This window comes from Acinonyx jubatus, chromosome A2 (genome assembly GCF_027475565.1).
Source record: "Acinonyx jubatus isolate Ajub_Pintada_27869175 chromosome A2, VMU_Ajub_asm_v1.0, whole genome shotgun sequence".
Lineage (NCBI taxonomy): Eukaryota > Metazoa > Chordata > Mammalia > Carnivora > Felidae > Acinonyx > Acinonyx jubatus.
In genome coordinates, this window is record NC_069383.1 from 149,062,517 (window position 1) to 149,083,684 (window position 21,168).

The 21,168-nt window shown below is 47.4% G+C and overlaps 1 protein-coding gene across 5 annotated transcripts; it reads left to right on the forward strand.

Annotated features, from left to right (window-relative positions):
* The first annotated feature begins 6,315 nt into the window (after positions 1-6,315).
* Positions 6,316-20,184, forward strand: ELP6 (elongator acetyltransferase complex subunit 6). 5 transcript variants are annotated; one of them, XM_027038577.2, is made up of 7 exons: positions 6,316-6,884; positions 8,925-9,003; positions 10,223-10,293; positions 13,155-13,312; positions 14,689-14,890; positions 16,907-17,053; positions 18,930-20,184. In XM_027038577.2, the coding sequence occupies exons 1-7, from the start codon at positions 6,831-6,833 to the stop codon at positions 19,056-19,058; spliced, it is 840 nt and encodes a 279-aa protein (XP_026894378.1). In that variant the 5' UTR covers positions 6,316-6,830; the 3' UTR covers positions 19,059-20,184. The 5 variants fall into 5 exon arrangements, with proteins under 5 accessions (XP_026894378.1, XP_014940942.1, XP_026894379.1 ...); XM_015085456.3 differs by having other exon boundaries at positions 6,334-6,884; positions 13,155-13,273; XM_027038578.2 differs by lacking the exon at positions 10,223-10,293 and having other exon boundaries at positions 6,848-6,884.
* The last annotated feature ends 984 nt before the right edge of the window (positions 20,185-21,168 follow it).

Here is a 21,168-nt window from a genome sequence, read left to right on the forward strand (position 1 = left end):
TCTCTCAAAAATAAATAAACATTTAAAAAAAATGTTAAGTCTCTGAAAATTGACCTAAGGGCATACAACAAACAAAGAAACATGTTTTCAAAACACCTACTAACAGTCGGTAAAAGAAGGAAAGCCAGGGGCGCCTGGGTGGCTGAGTCAGTTAAGTGTCCAACGCGATTTTGACTCAGGTCATGATCTTACGGCTCGTGGGTTCCAGCCCTGCATCGGGAGCTGTGCTGACAACATGGAGCCTCCTTGGGATTCTCTCTGCCCCTCCCTCGTTTGTACTCTCGCTCTCTTTCAAAATAAACTTAAAAAAAAAAAAAAAGCAACTTAAGTAAACTTAAAAAAAAAAAAAAAAAGGAAAGCTATGATATTTGAATCAGTGCCATTCCCACTCTCTCTCCTCCTAGTTCAGCGGGATGGAAATTCCACTCCAGACCGATGCGGGCCAGAGGACCGAGCTCTCTCTCCTGCCAGCTCCCGGTCAGAGAACCATCTTCCTGGAAGGGGCAGGTGCCCTCAGGTTGGAGCCACAGCCTCTAAATTTCCCAAACTCCTTCATCAGAGACTCTGCAGGTAGAGCCAGCCATATTGAGCTTGGAGCCGTGGCATGGTTACCTCACATTAGGGCTGAAGAAGTATATACTTACTAGACACCATATTCTTCACATTCCATGGCAGCTATAGGCCCAGACTTCTCACAGCCTGGCTCCCACAGGGCCCATTCACCGCCCTCTATTAGGAGGTATGCATTCCAACCCTGCCTTGCCTATCCACACAATTCTCAGGGACCCAGGTGGCTGTTGAGATTTTAAAGAATGATTTATCTTTCTCTTGGCCTCATGAAACTCCAAAGGGGCAGCCCAGACCAGACACCCCCCTCTATCTCTGATTGGTAATGAGGAGCCTCGCAAGGGCTTCTGTTCTCCCTCTACTCCAAAGCTGGGCAGGGCAGCAAACTGGGCAGGCCGGGGCAGGGGGTCTGGGTATCTATTCGCTCCTGGAGGTAACAAGGAGAACCACCGAGGCGGCAGGAAGTATGGCTCATCTGGGGAGTCATATCAGCCAGAGCTCAGCCAGCCGTCTGGAGATAAAGGGAGCCTTAGAGACTCTGGGATTTTAGACAAGACCAAGGGGAGGCCCAGAGAGACGGCCCTTCCTCACTCCAGCCAGAACAGCGGTGATCCCCCACCTAGTTTCTGACCCAGACCACTAACCGGGCCACAGGCTCCCATGTAGGCTGCCGGACATGCCCACCTCCATGTCTGGGGCCTCAGACACGTTCATTTTATTTATTTATTTATTTAAAAAAAATTTTTTTTTCAACGTTTATTTATTTTTGGGACAGAGAGAGACAGAGCATGAACAGGGGAGGGGCAGAGAGAGAGGGAGACACAGAATCGGAAACAGGCTCCAGGCTCTGAGCCATCAGCCCAGAGCCCGACGCGGGGCTCGAACTCACGGACCGCGAGATCGTGACCTGGCTGAAGTTGGACACTTAACCGACTGCGCCACCCAGGCGCCCCGAGACACGTTCATTTTAAACCCATGCCTCCCCCCTCACCTTACCCCTTCCCCCCTGCCTCAGTCTTGTCACCTCTCCAGCCTGCATGGCATTTTCAGATTCCTCCTCTCCTGGTCCTCACTGCCAAGCCCAGCTCAGCCCCTGTGAGCTTCCTGCCTCACCCCCTCTACAGCAGCTGTGTTGTGGCTTCTGTGCCCTCCTTAGCCACATTCTGATGACATCACTCCCACCTCCTGGCCAGCATGGCCTCTGAGTCCCCTGCCTTCACCTCAGCGGTCACACAGCACCTCACAGACATTCCTCCATGTCAGTTTTGACTCCCTCTGTGTGTTCACCCCTCACCCCAAATAGGCTCTGCAGAGGGCTCGAGGGTACAGGCAGTGTGCACTCCCGGGCGACCCTCCACCAGTGGGGATGGAAACCAATAGAAAAAGGTTCCAGTCACCTGTCCTGCAGGTGCACTCTGCATGCTTTTCCCAGCAGACTCCTGCACTTTGACAACACAACCCTGCCCCAGTCCCCCCACTTCTATCTCTCCCTGCTCCGGGTTTCCCTTCCCTGTAAGTGACGCCATCTCGGCTCAGCTTTTAGGGAAGCCAGGCTAAGAATGCTCCTCCTCCATCTTTTACAACCTTTCTCAAAAGCACATCTTCCAGCTATGCAAACAAACCACAGGTCCTTGTCCCATTCATTCCTCCATCACATTTATGTAGCACCGGCTGTAGGCAGGCACTCTTCTAGGCACTCTTCTTTATTCTATGAATAAAGAGACAAAATCCCTGCCCCCACCCAGCCTAGTGAGGAGGGGCTCTGGGTAAGCCAATGAAAAGATGGGGGAGGCAGCCTGATCGGGGAGGAGAGGAGAGCTTGGTTGGTACAAGGGCAACAAAGCCTCAGTGGGGAGTTCTGGAGCAAGTTTGGTCTGTCAGAGTGTCCCATCTAGGCTGGAAAGGTCAAGGTGCCATAGCCCCTGCCTCACTCAATCACTAGATGCTGCGAATCACCTGGAAGACTGTGACCTCAGGGGAGGCTCTGTGCAACTCAGGTGGACCCTGGAGGATCTGAGAACTGGAGGTTATCTGGTGATGGCTCTTCCTGAAGATCTTTCTGGAAAGAGTCTGGCTAGTGCAAGCTTCGTGTCTACCACATGGACCGAGCTCAGGGAAGGCCTCGTGGAGCAGACTTGAAGGAGATCAGGGAAGCAGAAGCTGAGACATGTAGAGGAAGAGTCCTACAGACAGGAAACAGAGAAGCACATATCCCGGGTGTGCTTGCCACTGAGGCCACTGAGCAACGCGAGGCTGAAGTGAGTGAGCAGCAGGAGAGGAAGTCAGAGCAGTAGTGGGCCAGCTCCAAAGCCACGTGAAGAGTCCCACCTTTACTCTGAGCAAGAAGGGCGCCATGGATAGGCGGAGGGGTAAGGGTAGTAAGGACATTACCGAGGGAGGGCGATTCTGGAGCAGGAGAGCCCATGAAGAGTCCACTGCTGAGCTTCCAGAGAGGGGAGCTAAAGACAGTCAGCGCCTGCACCCTGGAAATGCTCTGGAATGCAACAGTTTCAGGATCACCCAGGCCTTGTTTACCCTGCATCTTTAGGCAGTATCTGCTGCCCTCTGGTGGATGTGCTAGAGATTACCCACACCCACTTCCCGCTTTGCTTTGCTTTTGCCAGCAGTCTATGGGGCCTGTGGGTTCACCTTCAACTTGCAGTTATAAGAACTCTTTTGTCATGGATCTGATTGTGGAGGTATCAGGCAGCACTTGGTGGAAACATTTCATCAACTTAGACAAAGGAAGGCAAAGGGAAACTGTGGTGTGGATGCAACAGTATTTGAAGTGGGGCTGGGGCAGGGCCATGTGATGTTTTCTACCAGTGATGATTAGAAGCAGAGAAGTGGGGCTGAAGAATGTATCTAGGGCTGGAGGCTGTAGAGCAGGCACTTGTTCTCAGGAGGAGAACAAGGTGAAAACACTGAGGGTGCTTGCCAGAGGGCTCTGAGTTCCAGGGCAGTCATGGGATCATGCTGGGAAGGGAAGGGAATGGGAGGGGGGGTCAAGTCCCAATTCACAGAAAGAAAATGGGACACCTGAAGGCCTGTAGGTCAAAACAGAGCTGGGTATCTGGTGGAGAGAGAGTGTGAGAAGACTACAGACAAAGGGGGAGCAATGGGAGCCATGGAGCCACTGGAAGCATTGCTGTGGACTTGGCTGCTGCTGGACAGAACCCAGGCACCTGCACCCCCACTGCTCCTAAAACTCCCCACCACTGCTACAGCCCACAGTCACCCACACTGAGGCTGACACAGGGAGGAAGGAAGGAAGGAAGGAAGGAAGGAAGGAAGGAAGGAAGAGGGAGGGCCAGAAGGGAGGAAGAAGAAAGAAAAAGAAAAGATGGCATATATAAATATATGCAACAACAAGTTGAAAGACACTGGACATCAGGCAACAAAGGACAGTGACTCTGCAGAAATGGGCAAAGAACAAGGTGAGCCCTGTGATTGTCCAAGCTGTCTTATTTCCAGACAGGGAGGAGGAACTAAAGTGTAATACTCCCTGAGTTGAAAAGTTGAAGCTAAGAGCCTGGGGAGACCAAGGCTGCCTGAGTTCGTAGATAGGACAGAGTACCAGCAAAGAGAGAGTTGCACAGAGAAAGATCCTTGAGACCTGCAGGGGGTCACCCTCAAGTACTCAGCATGTGAGGGAATGCCCATGGCTGGGGAAAGAAACATCATAAAGAATAAGAAGACTAAATATGCCAGAAATAGAAGGGAATTTCCTCAACCTGATTCAGGGAATCCATGAAAAACCCACAGTTAACATCATACTCCGAAGTGAAAGATTGGATGCTTTCGTACTAACAGCAGTAACAAAACAAGGATGTCTTACCTCACCTCTCCTATTCCACAGCATACTGGAGGTTCTGGCTAGGTCATTTAGGCAAGAAAATTAAATAAGAGGCATCCAGATTGGAAAAGAAGAAGTAAAACTATCTCTATTTGTAGATGACAAGATCTTATACATAGAAAATCCTAAAGAACCCACTTAAAAAAACTAGAATAAACAAGATCAGCAAGGTTGCAGGATACCAGCTAATATACATAATCAATTGTATTTTTACACATTTGCAATGAACGACATGAAAAATGAAGAAAAAATTCCATTCACGATAGCGTAACAAAGAAAAAAGGAGTAAATTTAACAAAAGTAAAAACTTTATATTCTGAAAGCTACAAATCATCGTTGAAGGAAATTAAAGATCTAAGTAGATATAAAAATTTCCAATGTTCATGAATTTGAAAACCTAACATTGTTAAGATGACAATATTCTTCAAATCCATCTACAGATTTAACACGGTCCCTATACAACCCCAGCTAAAGGGATCCTTACCTTACACGATGTACAAAAATGAACTCAAAACAGATTAATGACCTAAGTGTGAGAGATAAACCTAGAAAATACTTAGAAGACAACACAAGGGTAAATTTTCATGACCTTGGATTCTGCAATGGATTCTTAGATGACACCAAAAGCCCATGGAAACAAAGAAAAAAAGAAGATAAATTAGATATTATCAAAGCTAAAAATGGGGCACCTGGATGGCTCAGTCGGTTAAGTGTTGGACTTGGATTCAGGTCATGATCTCATGGCTGGTGAGTTTGAGCCCTGTGTTGGGCTCTGTGCTTACAGCTCAGATCCTGGAGCCAGCTTCAGATTCTGTCTCTGTGTTTCTCTGCCCTTTCCCTGCTCACACAGTCTCTCTCTCTCTCTCTCTCTCTCTCTCTCTCTCTCTCTCATACAAATAAACATTAAAAAATTTTTTTTAAGCTAAAAACTTTTTTGCTTCAAAGGAACCACCAAGAAAGTAAAAAGACAGCCCATAGTTACAGAAAAATACATATGTCCATTACTTCAAAATGAGCACCTGCCATGTGCCTGGCAATCTTTTAGGCACTGAGGAAATGAGACTTAAAATGAGAGACAAAAATCCCAGCCCTTCTGCCATCTGGTGTGGAGATTCAAATAAGGACATTAACCTGTCCAGCTGTTCATCATCAACACAGATAAAACCAGCTGTAACCAGAAACAGTATTTCTCTCAAGAAATACTGCAGCTGCTAGTCTGATAGTATCCTATTTCTCTGACTGACTCCTGCTTTCTTACTGAGAAACTGTTTTCTAAAGTTGAAATTTGGCTGCTAGAAATCATGTCAATTCCTTCCAGGCAACAACCACCAGAAATTGATCTATTGTTGAAAAGTTGGGTTTGTTATTCATTGCTGTGAAAGAGAATGCATATCATGGGAAATCGTGGGGTATATCATTAAGAGTGTTAGAACATAATTACAGGATTTGGGCTTGTTAGATGATTGGGAGGAGGGTTTGGGATAGGATGCTGTCAGAAAGTGGGGATAATTCTATAATTGAGTACCTTAATAGATTTCATCTACAGGGAGGCCAACTAGAGTGAGGCTAAACCTGGGACTGGTAAAGAAGCCATAGTCCTCAGGTTGGGGAGAGGATGTCTAGTAACTTGTGGCTTGGACAATGTTCATGTTTTGTGTTCAACATAAAAGCAGGGGAAAGGATAGTTTGCAAATTTAAACAGGATGGTCAGGGAAGGCCTCGAATATAGTGACATCTGAGCAAAGAGACCTGAAGTAAGTGGAGGATTTTTTTAATCGTCTCAACATCTAGAGAAACAGCATTCCAGTAAAGAGGAACAGTTGGTGCAAAATCCCGGGCAAGAGCATGGGTGTGTTCCAATCATATTTTCATAGGGAGTCTACCCTCACAACCTCTTTACGAAACCTACCCCTACCCCACCATTACTCCCTCATCCTGCTTTTGCTTTTTTCCAAGAACTTTTCAACGTACAATTCTGTGTTCATTGCGTTTGCGAGAAAGGGCAGGCATCCTCACTCATCTCGTTCCCTAAGTAGCCCTAGCTTTGAGCAGTGGGGGATACACAGCAGGTGCTCGACAGGCACGTGTGGAGGGGCGAACTGCATTGCCCCAAATCCCAGCGTTGGGGAGAGAGCGAGGCCAAGTGAAGGAGCAAAGCACCAGCACCCTCAGAAAAAGCGCCACAAGACCCGTACCATCCACCACCCCAGCCGGATGCCCGCCCTCGCGCGTGCGCCGGCAGCAGCCCAGATCCAGGCGCTTGGCTGATTGGCTGCGACGGCCCCTCGAAGCGGCGTTGCGCGTGCGCGCTTTCCTCGTGCGGGCTCGACTGGTGTGTAGCTCTTCGTATTCCCCGCCGCCGCAGCCCCAGCTCCCGGTCCGGGAAGTCTCATCCTCAGAGCTCGGAATGTTCCCTGAACTCAATAACCTTCTCAACACCACTCCTGACAGGGCGGAGCAGGTAAGGCGTCGCGCGGTGGGAAGGGGGCGGGTCCCGGAGCGTGGCGGAAGGCCGTATACCCGGATGAAGCGCACGCGGACTCGTGGGAAAGGCACGACCTCCGCGGGCATGAAGCGCCTGGGAGTTGTAGTCCAGGGATGGCCGCCCCGGGGACTGGGCTCCGCCCTGGAGCCTGCGGGAGGTGGGGGTCTTCTCAAAGGCTTGTGTATCCTTGAAAGTGCCCAGGAAGGTTGGCCGACTATGCATCGGCTTACGTACACAAACGGATACCGGGGGGCCCTGTGCGTTCTCACTGGGGTGGGGGGCCCGGCGTCTAGAGGAGGTTGCCTGAGAGTTTGATTCTCCACCCTTCACTTGAGACCAGCTTCTTAATCGCCCTCGGTCTCTCTCTGGCCCCTCAGTACTCCGCGGTGAACGCTGCTCCTCCTCCTTTTCCTCATCCTCCTCTTGGTCTTTAATAGTGCTATTCCAAACTGCCTTCAGCCAGCGTTGGCTTGTATCAAGTCTGCCTGAGGCATAGCAGCCTCGCCACTCTTTTCCTTCTTTCTGTACTTTGGGGCATCCCGAAATTTTTTATTTTAACCCAGGGGTTATTTCTTTCAGGAATTTACCTGGTTCATTTTATAACCATTGTCTTCCTAAGGAAATGGTAAACTCCAGGCAGCCAAGACATCGTGTGTATCGATCAGGCTTGCTTGCTTGCTTATTTATTTATGAAAAAATTTTAAATGTTATTTATTTTAGAGAGAGAGCCAGAGTGCGAGCAGGGGATGGGCAGAGAGAGAGAGAGAGAGAGAGAGACAAAGAATTCCAAGCAGGCTCCAGGCTCTGAGCTGTCAGAATAAAGCCGATTCAGGGCTCCAACTCACAGATTGGGAGATCAGGATCTGAGCTGAAGTTGGATGCTTAACCGACTGAACCACTCAGGCGCCCCTCAATCAGGCCTTTTTATGATCCCCCCCCCCCCCCCCAGTGTCAGGCAAATTATAGTTTTAAGTAGACCCTTGTGGATTTCAGTTGCTCAAGCCTGAAGATGTTTCTGGTGACCTTGCTAATTACTGCTGGCACCTCCAAAGTGCTCAGCCCAAGGCCAGAGTGAAGGAATGGAAGATCAAAGTGGGCACCAGGAAATGACAGCCCTGGAGGTAACCCTCAAGGTCTGATGGTGCAATCTTTCATATTTTATAAGTGAAAAAAAAGTCACAACAGTACAGAAGTGTCGTGTCTGATACCATTTGATTGCGACCTTCCCTATCACTGAAAAGGAACTAGAGGTGGCTGCAGCAAGGCAGTCAGCCACTGTGGAGACCATCTTTAGAGGTCTTTCCAGAACTCTCCATGATCAGAGCTTTTCCTGAAGCAGTGTCTAGGGTTATTGGGATGAGAATTTTGTTATTGGAATTCTCTGTCAACAACTACTCTTCCCTCTCTCCCACCCTATTGTACAGATTTGGTATCGGAATTAAAAATAGGGAGGCGCCTAGGTGGCTCATTTGGATAAGCCTCCCACTCTTGATTTTGGGTCAGGTCACCATCTCACCAGTAGTGAGTTCAAGCCCCTCGTTGGGCTCAGTGCTGATAACTCAAAGCCTGCTTGGGATTCTTTCTCCCTCTCTCTCTGCCCCTCCCCCGCTCATGCTCCCTCTTTCTCTCTCAAAAATAAATAAACTTAAAAAAAAATAGGAAGGAAGTTGGATCATACTACTTTTTTGGAGGTCCATTCCAGTCTTAGCAGGCTGTGATTTTTGTTGGATTCTAATGGTAAAAGCTTCTCTAGTTCTTCCAAGACCGGTCCCCTGAGTTACCAAGGTGAATGAGGAAGAGAAGGGTTGTTATTCTCTCTTTGCCTTGGGAAAGTGGAAGCTGAGATGTGCTTGTCCGTAATGAGTGACTTTAATAACAATCACTCTAACTTTTGGTTTTTCCATAGTTTTGACTTACTTTTCTTCTTTCTGGTAGTGTGTGTGTGTGTGTGTGTGTGTATACTGACCTCTTTCCAGGGAGTCTAATTCACCTTTTTGTGTTCCTCTTAACTCGTAGGGGAAACTGACTCTACTCTGTGATGCCAACACAGATGGCAGCTTCCTTGTGCACCACTTTCTCTCCTTCTACCTCAAAGGTATACGACTCATTGGTGCTATAGAAAAAGAAACCTAAGGCTAAAAGCAATGGGAATGGTATTAACTAACTAGGTCTTAGGTGTTTGGGTAGCCAGATGGCTGTTTATTAGGTAACAGGTTACTTGACCATCTTGTTCCCTGCCCATCCCTGCCAAAGGGTGGTATGTGCTCCTATCTTCCCTTCTCCAGTGTGCAGGCATGGTCTCACTGAGATCCTCGTGTGGCCTCCTGATTTAGTTGCTCCTCAGTCTTTATGTATTTCTCTTTTTTTTTTTTTAAACATTTTGATTTATTTTTGAGAGAGAGAGACAGAGCATGAGCAGGGGAGGGGCAGAGAGAGAGGGAGACACAGAATCCAAAGCAGGCTCCAGGCTCCGAGCTGTCAGCACAGAGCCTGAAGTGGGGCTCGAACCCATGAGATGTGAGATCATGACCTGAGCGGAAGTCAGATGCTCAACCAACTGAGCCACCCAGACGCTCCCCAGTCCTTGTGTATCTTGAGGTTTTGGGGCTCTGGACCCATGGACATGTTGCCCTGGAAGTAGATGCTTCCTAAAGAACATAGGAAAACTGTGGGGCCACTGCAGTTTACATATGAAAATGGATTAGAAGAAGAAAACAGCCAAATGAAAAAAAAGACTCATTTATATCAGCTGATTCTCCGTGAGCCCCTACTGAGCCAGGCCAGAATAGAGTTTACACCTTTGGCACTCTTAGTTGTAATCGTTCACAGCTTTGAAAGTTGTTTTCTTTTCCAGATGATATTATTGTCAGGATTGAAAGAGCAAGAGAATCTATAGATAAAATATTAGAACTAATTATGTTCATTAAGGTAGCTAGAGTTTCTTTGTGTTCCACTTATAATTTCTTGGATATAAGACCAGTTTTTAAAAAAGTGAGTTGTTAAAAAAAAAAGTATTTCTATACAAACAGAAAAGCATTACTTTTTAAAAACCACAATTTATTTACAATAGAACAAAACAAGGTACCTATGGATACACATAACTGAAGAAGTACATTTCAGGATCAATGAAATAGGTATAATTATTATATATGAAAAAAAGTGCAGCTTAGAATCAAATTGGGGATGTCTGGTTGCAAGGCCTCTTGGGTCTATAGACCCAATAAAGTCAGAGCTTTATTTTCTAGAGGTACAAAGTATATGAGACTGATTATACATAGAGACTTTATTAAACATCTGTTTATTTTGTTTTCTAGCTAATTGTAAAGTCTGCTTTGTGGCACTGATCCAGTCCTTCAGTCACTACAATATCGTGGGACAGAAGTTGGTAAATATTGTAGACCTCTGTGGTGCAGAGTATGTGGGTCATGCAGGTGTGAGTAGGGCCAAGGCTGGGCTCCCCTGGTTGGGTTGTAGAGAACTTAGCAAGGGAGGGACTGAGGAAATCATGGAGTTCTGAAACCCTTATCTGAAAAGCTAAGGCAGCATCTCTACCTGTTTTACTCATTTAGAATTTATAGAACCAAATCAGTTGTTAATTAATCAAACCTAGCTCTACTGACTCTGGACCAGTTAAGATTTTCTCCTTCTCACTGTGGGCTTTAATCTTAGTTCTGCTGGGTTGGAGACCCACAGCTTGGTCTACCACCAAGTTGAGTGCCTCCTACTGTTTCTCCCTAAGTCTACGTCTTAGTACTCAAAGGTGGAGAGAGGTGCTTTTGTGACCTGCTCCTTACCTCATCTCGGCCTGCCTTTCATCTTATCAGATGTAGGCAGGCAAGAATAAGATGGCCAAGAGTCTGGCGAACCTTCTGGCCTAGTCTAGGCCATCACCTGTGACCTGTGACCAGGTGGGCTTACTAGTTTTTGTTTGTTAGTTTTGTTTTTATTTATTTATTATTATTTAAAAATTAAAAAAAATTTTTTTTAATGTTTATTTATTTTTGAGAGAGACAGAAACAGAATGCAGTTGGTTTGGGGCAGAAAGAGAGGGAGACACAGAATCTGAAGCAGGCTCCAGGCTCTGAGCTGTCAGCACAGAGCCTGACGCAGGGCTTGAACTCACAAGCTGTGAGATCATGACCTGAGATGAAGTTGGACGCTCAACTGACTGAGCCACCAGGCACCCCTATTATTATTAAAAAAAATTTTTTTTTTATTTACTTAATTTATATTTGAGAGAGAGACAGAGAGAGAGAGCATGGGGGGGGGGGTGATCAGAGAGAGAGGGACAGAGAGAGAATCCCAAGCAGGTGCTGCACGTCAGCACAGAGCCCAATGTAGGGCTTGAACCCACAGACTGAGATCATGACCTGAGCTGAAACCAACAGTTGGACTCTTAACTGACTGAGCCACCCAGGTGCCCCTTGTTTTGTTTTTAATAGGCTAGCCTCAGAGAGGGAAAGAACCAGACCACCCATTAGCAGTGACTACTGAAATGCCAGTCTTCCTATTGGGCCATTACACTGCCTGATGTCACTCTGATGGGGAGAAACAAATGAGAGAATGGGAGGAGGGTAGACTCTTTCCCATCCTTTGCAGAGAAGGAAGACCTCCTGTGGTAGAGGTCAGAGCATGAGCTCAGGGAGAGCAGTCATGTCAAGAACACACGTGCATTCCAGGTCTGTGAAACATGTCTCTATGGCCCTAGCATCAGTGTCTCTGGGTGAGAAAGCTATGTATTCTCATGTCCAGATTGGCTAATTCTTCTGTTGCCTTTGAATCATCAGCATAGCAAGAATGACAGACATGGTACTGGGCACGTGAAGTCCATGAATGTGAGCCTCCATACTCTTGGCGTATTATTGAACTGCCATTAGTAGAATTGTCATGAGCAAGAGCAAAGGTGAACAGGAGTCTTTCTCTCTGCCAGGGGTGGCTGTGGAGCTCATGGTGCTGCATAGCGGAGGACACTGGGGTATAAATGAGCAATTGAGACCTGGTCTAGGGGCATGAGGAATCTAAAGAGTTCCACGTGACCTATTTCTGCACAGAGAGAGCAGTGAGTTGCAGATTTAGATTGTGTCTGTCCTTAGGTGTTTGTTGAAATGCAGATTCTTGGGCCTTGCCTGCAAAGCTTCTGATTCTGGAGGTTTGGAATGGTGCTCAGGGATCTGCATTTTAACTGGGTGTTTCCTAAGAAAAAGATTCTTAATTGGGTAGTTTATAAAGAGCCATATTAAGAAATTCTGGTCTAGAGGTGCCTGGTGGCTCAGTCGGTTAAGTGTCAGAGTCTTGGTTTCATCTCAGGTCATGATCTCATGATTTGTGAGGTTGAGCCCCGCACCAAGCCTGCGCTGACAGTGTGGAGTCTGCTTGGAGTCTGCTCTCTCTCTCCATCTCTTTCTGCCCCTCCCCTGTTCATGCTCTCTCTCAAAATAAATAAGTAAACTTTAAAAATTTTCTAGAAAATAAGTTTTAAAAAAGCTCTGGTCTAGAGGAGGGCTAGACAGAGTGTAGCCACTGCCATTTATTTATGAATCGTGTGCAGCTGCTCTTCCTCCACAGAGTATTGCAGCATAGATTGTCTCACCCTTTGCAAAAAAAGTTTGCTGAGCTCTGAACTAGTGCATCAAGAGCTTGTATTGTCCTAACTCTCATGGGAGTGCTTCCTCAGAGGTAGAGGGAAGAGAAGGAGAACTTGCTGGTAATGCAGTCTTCCTGTATTCTAGGCAGCCTGGCAACTCCAATCTCTGAGTTATGTTATTTGAAAGCCTCAGAGCAACTCTGAGGTCCTGTGCCACTGATGCGTAAACAAGAGGGTTTGTGAAACTCAAAGCCAAAATCTGTCCCTGTCTCCTTCACCAGCATTTTTCAGACCTTGGTCATTCTCCCACCATTTTATTGTCATTATTGTTGTTTCTAAATACACTTAATTTTATAAATATGTTCATTTGTAATACTACTGCAAATTAGAACCAAGTATTGAGTAATCACAAAAATGAGCATATAAACAAAAATGTCAGTTTTTTAAAAAGTGATAAATGTAGAGGCTCACCTCAAAACCGTGGGGATCGTGGGTTGGGACCACGCAGTGGAAAGAAGGCGTGGGCCCCATACAAAGGTGTACAGGTACACATTTGCAGGGCTTAGAATGTGTCCTGTACCTTTTTGTGAGCTGGAATCCAGCCTCTTTGAGGGGTTCCTCTGCAAGGCACAGTAATTCACTCTCCTCTATGTTGTGTTTAGGGTGTCAGCCTGACTGTGGCACGGGAGTGCGGGCAGCTTGTGTTCCTAGAAGGTCTTAAGTCTTCGGTGGATGTTTTCTTCCGGGCTCAGGCTGAGCCACACCCCTTGCAGTTCCTCAGGTCAGTCAGCCTACAGCCCAGCCCAGAAGTGCATGCCTGGTAGGTGGACCCAGACCAGCTTTGCTGGGTGATTCCTCCCGTGCATGGGTGGGGGGACAGAGCTGGCTTTCAGAGGTAGCCATTTCCCTGGTGTTACAGCATTATTGGAAAGCTCTTGGCTCTTACCATGGGCTAGAGGGTATATGGCTGACCCCAAAGCTACAGAAAGCATTATTTGCTGGGAGTATGGCAGAACGGTATGTTTTTCTAACCTTGCTCAGAGCCCTAGCACACACCTTTATTCTGTTTTGGGGTTGATACAGGGATCGGCACACTATGGGCCATGGCTAGCTACCTGTTTTTGTAAATAAAGTTTTATTGGAATAGCTGCATTCATTTGTTTGCATATTGTCCCTGGCTGTTCTCTCCCATAGCACAGTTGAGTAGTTGAGACAGAGATCATTTGACCCACAAGCCTGAAATGTTACTGTTGGCCTTTTAAGAAAAGTTTGGTGACCCCGGTTTGCTATTCTGAGATTGGGTTTCCTGCTTTTTGTCTTTTATGAGTGTCAGCCACAAACATAGCTCTGTGCAGACTCCCCACCTGTTCTTCCTTCACCACAGAGGAGTCCATATGGGAACTTTCCCTGCTGCCCTCTCTCTCAGATGCCACCTTTTGCAGTGGCTGGAAGGCAGTGTGGAGTCAGAAGGCCCTGTGCCCTGACCCTGTGTGTGTGATCTCTCACATAGCTTTTAGCATCTCTGAACCTGGGTGCCTTCGTCTGAATGATGGGCCTGGTGACACCTGACCCCAGGTTGTGGGAAGTTGTTGTCCTTGCTGTTAGCAGGCCGCAGACCTGGAGCGTGAGCAGGTGCCTGGGCCCTGTGCTCTGGTGCTTTTTGAGCCTCTCTTGCTGGGAAGTGACTGCCAAGGTAGTCATTGGAGAGATGGAGGTAGCTGGGCCAGCTTCTTTAGAAATAGGTGGAATCCGGTAGGTACACAAGCTGCCCTTAGACCTTGGTTCTCACCACCAGGTCACCTGAATGGCTATTTAGCTTTTTGCACCCATTATGACCTCCTGGGAAGACGTCTTCTGCCTGCCCAATCCAAATTAATCTTCTAATACCTTAAGCTCTTGGGTTGAGGGGCTGGCTGCATGGTGTCTCTTAAGGACCCAGGAGGCTGTTTATTTTTGTGTACCCCAGTTTCTAGCACAGTGCTTTGTACCTACTAGGCCTCAAGGAATATTTGAAGTACAGCTTGCTTGTGTATGCACGCATGCCTTTTCTTTCCAACCAGATCATGAACCCCTTAGTGCCAAGGACTATGATCCAGTTCTCTGCCTCCCCCAGCCCTTTCCTGTGGTGCTGCTTGGTCCCAGATAAACATTTGTAGACAGAGTGAACTCTCTGGTGACTCTCGCTTGATGTTGCAGGGAGGCCAATGCTGAGAACCTGCAGCCACTGTACGAGTTTGTGCGGGAGGCTCTGAAGCCCGTGGATGATGGAGAGGCTGCGTGGAGGTGCCCAGTGCTGCTGGTGGACGACCTCAGTGTGCTGTTGAGCCTGGGCATGGGTGCGGTGGCTGTATTGGACTTCATCCACTACTGCAGGGCCACCGTGTGCTGGGAACGAAAGGTACCGACCCGCCTGCTCTCTCTGCTCCTGCCTGTGATCTCCATAGGCCCAGACAGGCCCATACCTCCCTTGCTTGCAGTGATCTTTTTTGTTTATTTGGGGGTTTGGCTTTACCCTGGTAGGCCCAGAAATCTTTTGGTCTGCCATCCTTCCCTCCCCTACTTGCCACTGCTAAAAAAATAAAGCCCTCAAAATTAAAAGATTGACCAGTACTGTCTCAAATGGGACCAGTCGTGTGTGGTACCACAGCAGTCCCAACTCTGCCACCCATTGCCTTGTGTCCTGGGACAAGTCATTATTGCTCTGGGTGTGTTTTGAAGATCAGTTGAGATATAAACTGCATTAAAAATTGTGAGATGCAGTACAAGTACAGGATGTAACTTTTACTGTCAAATTATGAGGCAAAAATGGGGATTTTACCATAATAGTTAAATAATGATAGTAGACCCACCTATAAAATAGGAATGGCTGTGGTGCCCACCTCGCAGGAACCAAGCTGCAAGAGTTAAGTGACATGAAGCTTACAACACTCCCATGTAGCGTCTGGCCCCCAGTGGCAGCTCTTCAGCGTGCAATGGTGCCCCTGGGAGGGACCTGCGGCCCTTAGCATGGTGTGGTCAGGCCGAGGGTGCTGGGCGGTTGGGATGAGCCAATGGAGTCAACCAGGGTGCATATACCCAGCACCGCACGCTGAGCACCTCCCAGGTGCAAGAGCTTACCTGGCAGCTGTGTTTAGGGGAGCTCCTGGAACTGTGTGGCTACAGGCACGGGGTGGGAACCAGGTGATGGGGAAAGAATGGGAGGAGGAGAGAGTGGAAGGGGCGTGGAGGGCACGGCTCCTGCAGCTTAGCCTGCTCTACTAAGTGCAAGTGCCCACTACCTCCCTCGTTTGGTTAAAAAAACCTCTTTTAGCTGAAAAAGCAAAACTTGGGAATAGTTTAAAAAAGAAAAAATAGGGCACCTGGGTGGTTCAGTTTGTTGGGCGGCCGACTTCGGCTCGGGTCATGATCTCACAGTTCTTGGGTTTGAGCCCCGCATCAGACGCTGTGCTGACAGCTCAGAGCCTGGAGCCTGCTTCAGATTCTGTGTCTCCCTGTCTCTCTGCCCCTCTCCTGCTTGCACTCTGTCTCTCTAAAGTGAATAAAAATGTTAAAAAGATTTTTTTAAAAATAAGTAAATAGCATAAAGAGTACTTTAATAAAAAGTAATGATCTGTTTCCTAACGTGTATTCTGGAGAGTGTGTTCAATTATGAACATGTTTTATGTGTATGTGTTTCTGCATTTTTCTTCACATTACTGGTAGCCTGCCTTTTTTCTCATTTCATAATGCATGGTGTCTTTTGATGTCCATTGCCCAAAACCAGAATAGACAGATCTGCTTCATCCTTTCTAACTGGACGGTATCCCTTTGAAAGGACTTACTCTTCAAGGTATCCCCTTCAGTGGGTCAGCCTTCCCCTCTGGTTCTGGTTGGGTAACTCCCACTTGCTCTTCTGACTCGGCTCAGGTGTGCACACCACGTCACCCTCCCCTCCGGGCCAGACATGATGCCTCTTCCCTGGGCTCCCCTAGCCCCCCATGCTCCCCTTTCTCCTGGCTTTGTGTCCTGTGTTGTTAGTATCTTTCTGTCTCCAGGGTCCATACCGGTCCCCTCTTATCCCCACTGTGGTGTTTGATACATGCTGTGCACTCAGGAGCTGCTGACTGGATGAATTGGTGCCTAGCAGAAAGGTGGCACTTTTTGCTAACATTGAGGACCACAGACTGAGCTGAGCTTTGTTTGAGAGGGATTGAGCTGGCAGTATAGGTTGGATGTGCTGGTGAGACTGTCCAGCAGGTGATTGGAATTAGGACCCTAGAGCGCAACAAGGGTCCTTCCATGGAGGGGGTGGTTGCAGCGGCAGCCAGAGGCTGCTCTGGGCGAGGACATGCAGGGGAGTGGAAGCACTGAAAGCCCGGTACTCCCTGGTGACCCTGCCCGGAGGAACGGTTTTCATCTTCCATCTCTGTTGCAGGGAAACATAGTAGCCCTGGTGCACGACAGTGGAGACACCGAGGACGAGGAGAACAACATCCTTTTGAACGGCCTTAGCCACCAGAGCCACCTGATCCTGCGGGCTGAGGGGCTGGCCACTGGCTTCTGCAGGGACGTGCATGGGCAGGTGCGCAGGGGCTCACTAGGCCTGAGCCTAGACTGTGTGTGGGATAGTGTCAGGCCCTGGGGGTTGTCTTGTTGGGGTGTTTCTTCGGACGGACGGAAAACCTCAGAAGTTGTGAGAACCCAAATTAGAGTCTGTTCCAGATGGTGCTAGCCTCATGTACCTGTTCAGGTGTTCCATGGTGGTCCCGTTTGTGACCAAAGTGCAGCTCCTAAAAAGGAGACCAGATTGCCTTCTGGAACAGAATGCAGGGGCCCTGCTATCAAATAGCAGAATGCCTCTGCAGGACCACAGCAGGCTTTGTATACTCAGGTCAGTGCTGCTGCTTTTATTTTTTAATTTTATTTTAATTAATTTATTTTTTTTAAGTTTGTTTATATTGAGAGAGAGTGTCTATGCAGGTGAGGGGCAGAGAGAGAGAGGGAGAGAGAGCAAATTCCCAAGTAGGCTTCTCACTGTCAGCATGGAGCCCAATGTGGGGCTCAAAATCACGAGCCACGAATCATGACCTGAGCCGAAGTCAGACACTTAACCAACTGAGCCACCCAGGCACCCCAGTGCTGCTCCTTTTAAAATACAAATGTGGAGGCACCTGGGTGGCTCAGTCAGTTAAACTTCCGACATCAGTTCAGGTCATGATCTCTCAGTTCGTGAGTTCGAGCCCCGTGTCAGGCTCTGTGCTGACAGCTCAGAGCCTCCAGCCTGCTTCAGATTCTGCCCCTCCCCTGCTCACACTCTGTCTCTCTTTCTCTAAAAAATAAATAAACATTAAAATTTTTAAAAAGTAATAATAATAAATAAAATACAAATGTGGGGGGACCATGCCCATGGCTGGGGTTGTTGCTGCCCCACTCTTGCCTCTGACCAAAATATTTGAGAACTCAGGCAGTAGCTGAGAGCCCTGCCTTAGAGGAAGGTTAGGTTCTACCCCTCCCAAGGGGCTACCATGCTTCTGTGCCTTCTGGAACTTTTTTTTTTTTTTTTTTTTAATGTGTATTTATTTTGAGAGAGAGAGAAAAGTTCAAGTAGGGGAGGGGCAGAGACAGAAGGAGAGAGAGAATCCCAAATAGGCTCTGTGCTATCAGTGCAGACCCCAGTGTGGGCCTGGATCCCATGAACTGCAAGATCATAACCTGAGCCGAAACCCAGAGTTAGACACTTAACTGAATGAGCCACCCATGTGCCCCTGGAACTTCTCTTTTGGAATCATCCCCCAAAGCTGTCATGGCTTCCAGGTTAACTTGATGTTGACCACTCTTGGCACATGAGAGGTGGGTGGGAGTTTTGGCCCAGAGTCATTCAGGGGTAGCTATAGAAAATAAAGGAGCAAGCTCAGAAATGCTGTGTTGGTCGTGTTCATGTGCATGGCATAAGGAGAGGGTCCTGCCAGGAAGCTTGTGTCCTGGCTCTAAGGCCAGTCCCCCTGAGCATTCTAGCATGTCTGGCATTGAGATATCATCAGAATAAGAATAAACGTCTAGCCTTCCTGAGCCTCTGAATTGGATGTACTGATTTTAATGAGTCGATTTTCCCAATTATTGTAGCCAACAGATATAAAACCATGCCTAGGGAAAAGAGCAAAAGAGAACACATAAAAATACTTTAAGGGTTTGTATCTGGGGGGCTTTTTTTCTTTTTCTTTCTATTTCACACTTTCTGTAGTGAGCAAATATCACTACTGTAATGGACAGGAAACCTTTAGTTTTAGTTAGCTGGTCATAAGCTTTGTTTTAGAAGCCAGCCCCTGGCTGCATGGCACATGACTGTGATCTCAACTTAGGGGCCTTAGTTGCAGGTTACAGAGGAGGCAGGTAGGGTTCATAATGGAGCAGGTAACTTGGGGGCTGCTTCTCTCTCATCCTGCTTCTTGTCACTGTAGCTGAGGATCCTCTGGAGGACGCCATCACAGCCCACAACCCAGCGGGATTGGAGCCTCACTTACCAGTACAAGATACAGGACAAGAGCGTGTCCTTTTTTGCCAAAGGAATGTCTCCTGCTGTTCTGTGACCTGATTGAGGGGCAAATGTAGCTACCTTGGACTGTTTTCAGATGTGAAAGATGAAACGAGTGGGAATGGATCTGCACACCTTTGAAGTGGTATTTCAGCCTGGATTGCCACCACTGTGACCCGATGCCGTGGAATGGCTCTGTGACAGTATGCCTTTGTTGCCCAGGGCCCTATTCCGGAAACACATAAGGAATTGCAACCCGGCCTCTGCTGAGAGAGATGCCACATATTGAAACCAGGTGAAAGTCATCCCAGGAGCCTTTCATTAAATACACTTTAGCCTCAACTGCCCATTTTTGGCTTTTGAGCCTTTCAGAGCCAGAGAAGGTATAACTGTGCCAGCCAGGGGACAGTCCTGGGTGGCAGGCATACGAGGTGACAACTTGGGTAATTATGGCTGTGGTAAGGCGAGTCCTACATCATGGCTTCCTCACAATGGATTGTCTCATTTAATTTTCACCTTCATCCAGCAAAGGTATTTTTCCTTCAGTCCAGTAAGAAAACCGGCTTAAAGAGGTTTGGAAACACGCTCACGGTTGTAGAGCAGGCTGTAGATAGTGGAGCCTAACTCTGAAGTCCACACTTGCTGACTGACCCTCAAGGAAACCAGGGGCAGGCTCCCTAGCCGGTTCACAGCCTCCTTGGTTGTGTGGTCCCTGACCCAGGTGTCATGAAACCGCGGCCTTGGTCACATGAGGCTTCATGGCCTTGGTGACAGGGGTAAGGAGTGTTCTTGCCACCAGGTGGGACAGGGCCTTGGCAAGTTGCTGCCTCCCTTACCTGTAAAGACTGAAGAGGTGAGCACTTGACCCAGCGTCCCATAGATGCCAACTTACCACACTCTGCCCGTCGGTCAAGATCACTTCAGTAGACACCGGGGGTATTCCCTTAAACTGGGTACATTTTGTTGTACCACAATGAATTATTTTTAAAATTAAAAGTAAATAAAATGAAAAAAATAACACTGCAGGGACTAAGGAAATTTCATACCTGTTTTTTAATTGTAACTTTTTCACATTTTGTAGTCTTCATAAGAGGAAACAATTTATCACTCCTCCCCTCAAATCATAAAAAAAAAAACTTAAAAAACGAAAAAAACCAGGAACGCCTGGGTGGCTCAGTCAGTTAAGCGTCCGACTACAGCTTGGTCATAATCTCATGGTTTGGGAGTTCAAGCCCTGCAACAAGGCTCCTTGCTGACAGTACAGTGCCTGCTTGGGATTCTCTCTTTCCCTCTCTCTCTGCTCCTTCCCCACTTGCACTTTCTCTCTCTCTCTCTCTCTCAAAATAAATAAACAAACAAACAAACAAAAAATAAAGCAGGGAAGGGGCCTAGGAAAGTGAGGGATAATGAAATTTTAGTTTTTTCCCTGTAGAGGAATTTCTGAATTAAAGCCTGGATTGGCCCTCACATGGTATCAAGATTCTTCTTTGGAATGATGGAGCCAGTTAACAGTGATCTCTACGTTTTCCTCCACCAATGTTGGATTTAACTTAATTTTTACTAACTTAATAGTTGTGTAAAGTTTGTAAAAATGAATATCTCTTTAATGGCTAGGATATAATTTTCTTTGTATTTTCCCATGTGTTGAGAATGTATTCCTCACTTGTAATGACCTATCAATTAGAATGTGGTGTCAACTTTGTTTTCTCAGTTCTTTGTAATATTTTGGAAAGGATTTTATCATTGTCTGTGTTCATGTATTTTGTTTCTATATTTGGGTTTTTAAAAATACTTTATCTTGGGGCACCTGGGTGGCTCAGTTGGCTAAGCATCCGACTTCTGCTCAGGTCATGATCTCTCGGTTTGTGAGTTTGAGCTCCGCATCAGGCTCTGTGCTGACAGCTGAGAGTCTGGAGCCTGCTTCGGATTCTTTGTCTCCCTCTCTCTCTCTGCCCCTCTTCTATTCTCTCTCTCTCTTTCTCTCTCTCTCTCTCTCTCCCATTTCAAAAATAAATGTTAAAAAAAAAAGTTTTGGGGCACCTGAGTGGCTCAGTCGGTTAGGCGTCTGACTTCAGCTCAGGTCATGATCTCACAGTTCGTGAGTTTGGGCTCTGGGCTGACAGCTCGGAGCCTGGAGCCCACTTCGGATTCTGTGTCTCCCTCTG